The sequence below is a fragment of the Emydura macquarii genome, unplaced genomic scaffold, assembly GCF_026122565.2.
Source record: "Emydura macquarii macquarii isolate MOO-44397 ecotype Brisbane River unplaced genomic scaffold, CSIRO-AGI_Emac_v2 contig_1437, whole genome shotgun sequence".
In the NCBI taxonomy this organism is placed as follows: domain Eukaryota; kingdom Metazoa; phylum Chordata; order Testudines; family Chelidae; genus Emydura; species Emydura macquarii.
The window spans coordinates 1,266-10,961 of NW_027131574.1; the positions used below are offsets into that span (position 1 = coordinate 1,266).

The 9,696-nt window shown below is 45.7% G+C and overlaps 1 protein-coding gene across 1 annotated transcript; it reads right to left on the minus strand.

Annotated features, from left to right (window-relative positions):
- Positions 1 to 209: 209 nt before the first annotated feature.
- LOC137156314 (olfactory receptor 52P1-like) lies at positions 210 to 1,148 on the minus strand. The gene has a single exon (XM_067553036.1). It carries the CDS (start codon positions 1,146 to 1,148, stop codon positions 210 to 212), a length of 939 nt encoding a protein of 312 aa, XP_067409137.1.
- Between the last annotated feature and the right edge of the window lie 8,548 nt (positions 1,149 to 9,696).

Consider the following 9,696-nt stretch of genomic DNA (forward strand, 5'->3'; position numbering starts at 1 on the left):
TCAGGTGATGGTTAGATAGATGGAAATTAGCAATGGAGAGGGCAGTGCTTGGTGAGGAAGTAATAAGACATTAGGTGTGAGTAACTTCTGAAACTATGAACTTCCTCAAGGCTGAGTTCAACGAAATTGGGACAAAGCACCCTTGATTAACGAGGAGACATCCTTTCCCCCTCCTGTCATGCAGGTTTAAAGTCCGTGGCCCCAGGGGATCACATTTTGCAGATGTATTTTCCCACTTTGTCACGAAGCTCTTTAGTTTTGACCCCATAAATGATAGGGTTGAGCATGGAGGGCAGAAGGAGATAGAGGTTGGCCAAGAGGACATGAATGTGGGCAGCGATGCCCTGACCAAACCCATTAGTCAGGGCAGGGAAGAGACTGGTAACACAAGATATCACCATCACACAGATGTGGGCTGTGCAGGTGTTGAGGGCCTTCTGGTGGGCTTTCTTAGAGGAGATTCTGAGCACAGCCCTGATGATCAGCCCGTAAAACAGCCCAATAAGTGTCAGGTCTGACCCCATGATCACAAATGTTATCACCAGGCCGTACATCCGGTTAATTACAGTGTCCCCACATGAGATCTTCACCAGAGCCAGGTATCCACAGTATGTTTGGGGGATAATGCGGTTGGCGCAGAATGGCAGCCTCCGCAGTAGCAGGGGCATTGGCAGAACCAAGAGAACAGCTCGTACCAAACCCAGTAGCCCTAGCTTAGCAATTCGTGCGTTGGTGAGGATGGTGGCGTATCTCAGAGGGTCACATATGGCGATGTAGCGATCGAAGCCCATTGTCACAAGGACAGCTGAGTGCATAAGAGCAAGCATGTAAATGAAGAACATCTGGGTGAGGCAGCCATCCATAGTGATGCCTTTGAAACTGAACCAAAATATACACAGTGCCTTTGGCATGATGCAGGTAGACGTACCGATGTCTGTAAGCGCCAACATGCAGAGCAGCAGATACATGGGCTTGTGCAGGGTCTGCTCTTTGGCAACAACAAACAGAACTGTGAAATTTCCCAACAGGCTGATGATGTAGAACGTAGAGAAAGGGATGGAAATCCAGATGTGGGCAGCTTCCAGCCCAGGGATGCCATTTAGGATGAACATTGGTGGGCCGGAGGAGGTAAGGTTGAAAGCCTCCATGAGGTGGTCTAATCACCAATGATGATTTTAAGTGCTCAGATTCCTGTGAAGGGAGAGATGCCCAGCATGGGGGTTACACACGTGATTTCAAATAACACAGTAAATATTACCTAGTTCCAACAGTCTAGAAAAGGGGAATGAGCAGTGAGGTGGCAACATTATTCCCCTTTAATCAGCACTGTAGAGGTTACATTTAGAGTTTTCTGTCCAGTTTTGAGCCCCCCACTAAAGGAAGGATGAGGAGAAATTGAAGAGAGTTCAGAGGAAGGCAACAAAATCACTAGGTGGCTGGAGCACATGACTTATGAGGAGAGGCTGAGGGAACTAGGCTTGTTTTGTCTGCGAAAAGAAGAACGAGAGGGGATTTGACAGCAGCCTTCAACTACCTCAAAGGGCGTTCCAGGGAGGATGGAGCTCGGCTGTTTTCAGTGGTGGCAGATGACAGAACAAGTAGCAACGGTCTCAAGTTGCAGTGGGGGAGGTCTAGGTTGGATATGAGGAAAAGATTTTTCACTAGGAGGGTGGTGAAACACTGGAATGTGTTACCTAGGTAGGTGCTGTAATTTCCATCCCTTGCAATTTTTAACATGCAATTTTAAAATGCATTTTTAACATGCAATTTTTAACATCCCTGGCTGGGATGATTTAATTGGCGTTGGTCCTGCTTTGAGCAGGGGCTTGGACAAGACGACCTCCTCTGGTCCCTTCCAAACCTAATATTCTATGATTCTATGATTTCCACATGACACCAAATTATTTCGGCCATAGTCCAGTCCAGGGATTTTCTCAGAGGGAGTTAACCAAGCCCGGTGAATGAGGAGCTTGATGGGTGATGATGTTCAATGTCAATAAGTGCAACATGTGTGCCTACTAGAGGGAAAAAATTGAACTCCTTAAACACTTTATGAGATTTCAATTTAACTGTATGAACTTAGGGTAGGGACCTGGTGTAATGGTTTACAGCTCTGTGAAACCCTGCTGAAAGTGTAGGCACAGAAAAAAACTAAACAAAACCTTGGGACACAGGATGGATGGGATGAGGAATAATACCAAAAATACAATGCCATGAGATCAATCAGTCAATGCTACACCCTCCTCTGGACTTCTCTGTGCAGTACTGAGCACCCTTCTCAAACAGGATATTGCAGAACTAGAGGGGTTCAAGGAAGGGTAACGAGAAGGATCGAGGGCCTGAGGAAACTCTCCTAGGGAAAAAGCATGAAAAAACTGAGATTGTTTCCTTAGAAAGGCGAGAAATAAGAGGGGATTTGAGAAGAGCCTATTAAATACTGACTACTAGATGGCATATGAAGATTGTGTTCTCCATGTCTCGTAAAACAAGGTCAAGAGGACATTCAATTATATCAAAACATCGCAAAGCCAAAACTCATTACAAAATGAATGCTTTCTTCACTCAGTGCATTATTAGACAGAGGAACTCATTGCCACAAGATGAAGTTGAGGCCAGGAGCTAAGGAAGAATCAGGAAGGATTTTGGACATTTACATGGATAGTAAGAATCTTCCTTTATGATAGATACAGCTAAATAAATATTTTGGAAAGCCTGTACGCCTGTGTGTTTCACGGCACAAGTCAATCACTAGCTATTAGGCGTTAAGGTGACACCCTCAGTACTGTCAGGTTATCTGCCCAACGCATTCTTCGGCAGCTCCTGGACAGTGGCTGTCAGAGAGAGGACATTTGACTAGATGAACCATAGATTTGATCTACAATGTAATTCCTCTTTTGGAAATGAGCCATGTTCTCCCCATAGAAATACACATTATCATGCCAGGCTGGGACTTTGTGCTCTGTTACTTCCCTTGTTTCTTTTGGTGAGACACGTTCTTAAAGACATCTACCTTTCTCTGAGACAGAAGAAGTAGAATGGCTTTGTTATTCTGCCTTGTTAACTGACAAGGGTAAGCAGAGACACCCGTCGGCAACCCAGCTGCTTACCCTTCTCAGGGTTGAATACTGATAATGTTTTCAAATGTCAAAAAACATTGGGGAATCATAAATAATGAATAGGGCGGGTCACTGAATAACAGCAATGAGGACTTGTGTGTAAACTGGGTTGAAGCAAAGGATGTATGTTCTAAGAACAAAGAAGTCAGGTGATACTTAGACATTGTGGAAATCTATTGTGGGAAGCAGTGACTCAGAACAAGATTGGGAAGGCGTGAAGGGGTAATTAGCTAAACATAAGCTCCCTGCCTGACCCTGTGGCCAAAAGAGTTAACGTGATCTTAGCACGATAAACAGGGGAATCTCAAGTAGAGGAGAAAAGTTATTTTACCTCTTGCTTTGGCACTGGTGCAACTGCTGCTGGAATAATGTGTCCAGTTCTGACGCCCACAATTAAAGCTGGATGTTCATCCTCTGAAGAGGATTCAGAGAAGATTCACAAGAATGTTTAAAGACTAGAAATCCTGCCTTTCAGTGATAGACTCAACATGCTCAATCTATTTAGTGTAAGAGAGGTGATGAAGGGGTGACTTGATAACAGTCTACAAATACCCACACAGGGAACAAATATAAGCTTTTCAGGCTAGCATATGAAGTTCAAGTTAGACAGTTTCTGACTATAAATGATGTGTACACTTTTTAAACAGAGAGTTAGACAAACTCTGACTATAAATAAGGTGTTCACTATTTAAATATAGAGAGTAATTAACCATTGGAGCAATTTACCAAGGGTCATGGCAGATTCTCCATCACTGAGAATTTCTAAACTATAAGCTCTGCTCTAGGAAATCCTTGGGGGCAGGTCTCTGGCCTGTGCGATACAGGAGGTCAGACTAGATGATCACAGTGGTGCCTTCTGGCCTGGGGCTCTGTGAACACGTCCCTGCAGCACGTACAGAAGTCAGCTGGAGGCATTTTGTTTGCAAGATGGTGCCTGAGCCTAACTGAAGGCATTTTTCTTTTACTCATGACTGTGCTGAATTTATTCCCACAGGGAAAAAGTCTCACGTGACTTTGAAGCTTTGAAAATGACACTCTAGGTGTGTTCTTCACAGGTGTGAGGCTTCCCGTGAGCCACTGCATGAAAGAAGTTTTCAGATAAGAAAAATACTGACGTTACCCAGGAAAATCTGCACCTTGAAAAATGCATGTACAACTGTCCTATTAATGGCTAAAAGAGCTGGCTAACAAATGATCCCAAAGAGTGCGGATGCAGCGTCTGTGTCCCAATGGCTCACTGTGTCAGCCAGTGGTCAAGGGAACCTGCACATGGCAGCTGTATTTACCTAGGCACTGACATGACCGAGAACTGCCAGCTCTCGTTACATACTGTGCACACTTCTCAGCTTGCTCGTTGTTGCTGTGTAGCAGTCCACGAAGTCCAACCTGGTGTGTGTGGGAGCAAGAAGAGCAGCAGCACAGCACAGGTGCCTTGACATCTGCTACTCGGGATGTGATGTTCCTCACCTTAGAGAAACCGTCACTATTGTCCACCTAGGAAAGGGAGCAGGTGGGAAGGGGGCACCTCACCCCTGCAGAGGAAGAGTTGTGGGGAGCTTGGGGCGGCTCGGAGGCTGTGGGAGCCACGGGTGATTGGGAAGCCTGGAGAAGATGCTGACGCTCAGTGTAATGTTGGAGTCAGAGAAACCTGGGATGGGGAAGGAGCCTACAGACAGGCTGTCAGATCTACTGGGGAAATGTCTGAAGTTGTGTAATTAACATTCAACAGCCATTTTAAAAAAAATTAAAAAAATGAGCAAAGGTTGTGACACCCAGGCTGCAATTATCTGGCTCACTCGGGGAAAGAGTCCCTGAGACCTGCCCAGACACATTCAGGGACAGGAAAGCTCCCAGCACTGGCCTGGGACCAACAATCAGAAGAAAAATTGAATTTCAGCAGTGCTGCCCGCCTATCTCTGCCCCCCACTCCCTGCCCCCACAAATCCCAGTGCTGCCACACAGTGATCCCACTTGCCTAGGACCAACACTAGGTGCCGGATACACCACACAGTGACAGCTCGTACAAATATCTACACAGCCTGGGTTAAACTCTGTGTCTTTCTGCACCGGGGAAAGGGGGGATGGAGGAGGAGCAGCCTGCACAGCCTATCCGGGGGTGAAGGGAACCCCAGCAGCAGCTCAGTGTGTGCAGGGAAGAGGAGAGAGACAGATCAGAGGGGAGGGGAGAGAGGACGTGGAGACTAAAAGGAGCCAGTGCGAGTAACCCATCCTCGAAACTACACAAAACGTTAGAGAATTCCCACCAGCTGGAAACAGCTTCCTGATGCTGCCTTTACTAGCTGGCGATTGCTGAAGTTGTCAGAAAAATGTTGTGGGATTAGTCACACGAGGAGGGATGGGCTAGAGCGAGGAAGGCATCAGACACAATCTACCAGAATGTGTCCACTTTACAGATACCCGTCTGGTCCCGTAGGTTGCAGGAGGGCTGGTTACACCTCTTTGGTGTGTGAATTAGGCAGGATGTCCATTCCCTATTTTGCCCTATTTCAAGACTTTGCGCCACTGCGACCTAGATACTGCACGTCCCGCCCCACAAACACACACTGTGTGTGCCTGGATCTCCCCCAGTGAGATTTCCAACATTGCCTGCTTTCCTCTAAGTCAGAGGCATGCTTTTATTTTTACTGCATTTTGGTGCATCTTGTCTTCTACCGAACCAGAGAGGCAGGGGAAGGGAAAGAGCAGACCACCCCCCAAAAATTGTCACCATAATTGATTTGAACCTCTCAGCTGTAGGTTTAAGATTTCAGCTACTCTCCTCTCAGCTCTTCTCTGGCCTGAATGAGCTCACGAATCCTTAGAGGACGTACGACGACTCCCGTAGGAGTCACTGGAGGCTCATGGCTGGTGACAATCGGACCATTTATTTAAGTCCCTAAATGTGGATTTCGGGTGACAACCTGTCCCTGATGAGAGTTTTGCCATTGATCTCATTGGGACCAAGATGTCACCTTTAGTGTTGAGCTTCAGTTTCCCTGCTGTGAAAATAGTGGTTTCAGGTACTGCAGCAGTGAGAGCTATTCTGTTTAGGTGCTGAAAGAGTCTGAAGGAAGATCCGCAGTTTATGTGGCATCCTGAGACCAGGCATGAAAGATGGGGATTTCAAAACACAGGGGCCCTGATTTTCCTCTCAGTGATGCCAGTGTCAATCTGGAGTGAGCCACTGAAGGCAGAAGAGGAGAGCAGAATCTGGCCAGTGTGTGAAACCCTGTGTGACTCATTTGAGTTCTGAAATTTGGGTATCACAAATACCCACTGCAAAGGCTCTGGCTACACTTCTTACCCTGCCAGTAAAGTTGCTGAGTTGTAGAACTTGAGCGAAACAGAGAAAAAACTCCACAGACCAGAAAAAGGGAGATACTGAGACAGAGGGAAGGTTACAGTAAGAGACAAGGAAATTATCTCAAAGAAAATATTTGTCTAAACTATTTACAACAAATCTTCAGTTCCACTTTTAAATCCCTTCATGTTTCTGACAATATTAAACAGTTCAAGTCTCTGCGCTGGAGAATTCCTGCCCAGATTATTCTTGACTGGAACCTTCCCGAGCCTTTAGCACTAACATTATTGCAGAAACAGGGAACTCACCAGAATCCCACACAGCAGAGAGAGGAAATCTTGTTACTGCGACTCGAGAATGAGTGTACGAATCTCACATCTGGCACTCGCAGTGCTGGACAGGGACCTTTATGATTTCCCTGTACAGTCCCTGTGGACTTTTAGGTTGGCCAGGACTCCGGGACAATTCCCTGAGCTCTGTGAGCAGTGGCAACAGCAGAAAAGAGACTCTGGAGAATTTCAGCCAAACAGCCTTCCCTGAGAGTGAAGAAATGATTCACTGATAAGAAAGAGTTCCAGAGGGGTAGCCGTGTTAGTCTGTGTACAGCAAAAACAAGGAGAGTGCTGTATCACTTTAAAGACTAACAAATTTAATTTCAACAGGCATAAGCTTCAGTGGTCTTCAGCCCACTTCCTCCGATGCAGTTGGTAGAAATAATACAGCAAATATTGGCAACATATATAGGAGGCGACATATACAATTCCAAGAGCATAGACAGCAATGGGGTAGGTGGATGAAAGGCCTCAAGCAGACGGCCATTATGGCCAGTGCCAGGAGGAGTTTGATGACTTGATGGTGTGACCCTGCTGCTAAGGGTGTGGTTCTGCAGTGAGGGGCTTCAGCTAAGAGCCGTCCCATTCCATAAAACACACAGCGTTTATGGAGTAATACACAGCACACATACACAATAGTAAAAATGCCCTGTGTGTAGTTTACCTTACCTAGCTCTGTTCTTGCTGCCAGAGGTCCTCCGGATCACAAGGCCTGGTGTTCCCTGCTTGTCATTCAGTGTCTGTGGAACAAAACAACTCCCCTCTGTGCCCTGCCTGCTACACTCCAAACAAACGAATGCCCTGCACACGTACAAACTTACAAATCAACCTGTCTGGGGACAAACAAAAAAATAGAGGTGCAGTGACCCTCTATCGTGAGGAACAAAAAACAGTGGTAAATAGAAACAAAGACCCTTAAGAAAATGCAAAAAGTCATTTACAGCAAGAGGGTCCTCAGAGAAGGGTATAAAACGCTGCCCTACGGCTTTTGAAAAAAATGGACACGCGGTGGAAACACACATATTCTGTAATTCTCGCGGGGCCTAGCAACTGCAAAATTCAGAACTGTCATGAGTTAAAAAAATGCCTTCAGTTAGGCTCAGGTACTAGCTAGGAGGCAAAATGCCTCCAGATGACTCCTGTATGTGCTGCAGGGACATGTTCACAGATCCCCAGGCCAGAAGGCACCATTGTGATCATCTAGTCTGACCTTCTGTACAGCACAGGCCAGAGACTTGCCCCCAAGGAATTCCTAGAGCAGAACTTAGAGAGAAAAATCCAACCTAGGTTTAAACAATGTCCTCTCTCTGACAGTCACAACACCAGGGGCTTCATCTTTCTCGCTGTCCTTCCCTGAACACCTCTAGTTCTGCAATATCCTGTGTGAAAAGTGTGCTTAGTACTTTATAGAGGAGTCCGGAGGAGGGTAAAGCATTGACTGATTGATCGAATGGCATTGTATTTTCGGTGTTATTCCCCATTCCACTCCTCTTGTGTCCCAATGTTTTGCTCAGTTTTTGTCCATGCTTGCTCTTTGAGGAGGGTTTCACAGAGGTGTAAACCATTACACCAGATCCCTGCCTTGAGTTCATACAGTTAAATTGGACCCTTGTTAGGTTTTCGAGGAGTTCAAGGTTTTCCCCCAATTAGGTGTATATATTACACTTACTGATATCGAACGTCATCTCCCATCAAGCTCCTTGTACTTTGGGCTTGGTAAGCTCCCTCTGAGGAGATCTCTGGACTGGACTACAGCTTAAATTATTTGGTGGCATTTGGAAATTATAAAATCATAGAATATTAGTTTTGGAAAAGACCTAAGACCTATGGACCTGAGAACAGTCTAGCTCCATCCTCCCAGAAACACCCCTTGAGGTAGTTGAAGGCTCATATCAAATTCCTCCTCGTTCTTTAATTCTGCAGACTAAACAAGCCTAGTTCCCTCAGCCTCCTCTCACAAGTCATTTGTTCCAGTCCCCTAATCATTTTGTTTCCCTCCACTGAACTCTCTCCAATTTTTCCACATCCTTCCTGTAGTGGGGGGTCCAACACTGGTGTAAAGCAAGAAGGATTTTCTCTTAAGAATTAGGCATCACAGATGGGACTGAAGAGGTTTATTTACGATATCGGGAAGTCTGAGAAATCAGCTTCAACTTCATGGTGTTACAAAGATCACTTATATGCGTTTTTTTCCTCACTTAAACAATTCATTTACATTTCTCTTATCTATTTATTTACAAATGCAGACCTTGTTCTTCTCAGTAAGAACAGGGGTGATAAAGACAGAGACAGAATAGAATTTCTGACTATCCTTGAAGGGGGGAAATGGGTGGAATCTTTACAGATAAGAGGGTATGCCACAAGGGTGATGGAGGGGGTGCAAGAAATGTGCTGTTCATGGAAAGGCAGAATCACTAAGTGATGAGGCATTTACATTAGCCAGTGTCCTTGAGGTTTTCTTATGCATGCCTGATAATTATTGTGGGTTTCAGTTGAGCTGAAAACTGCTTCAGGTCTAACACTGGACACAATACTCCAAATGTTGCCTCACCAGTGCTGACTAGAGGAGAATAATGTTGTCTCATCATTGCTCAGCCCCCTTTCTAGATAGTTGGAAGGATAAAATATTTACCGTGTTTTTTGTTATCGCATCACTCTCACTGGCCTTTTTCACCTTCTCAGGCATCTGACCATTTCTGAACCTAATCGGCAATTCGAGAACTTCATGGAGGCTTTCAACATTACCTCCTCCGGCCCGCAAACGTTCATCTTAAACGGCATCCCGGGGCTGGAAACTGACCACATCTGGATTTCCATCCCTTTCTCTATGTTCTACATCATCAGTCTCTTGGGAAATTTCACAGTTCTGTTTGTTGTCAGGAAAGAGCAGACCCTGCACAAGCCCATGTTCCTGCTTCTCTGCATGCTGGCGCTCACAGACATCGGC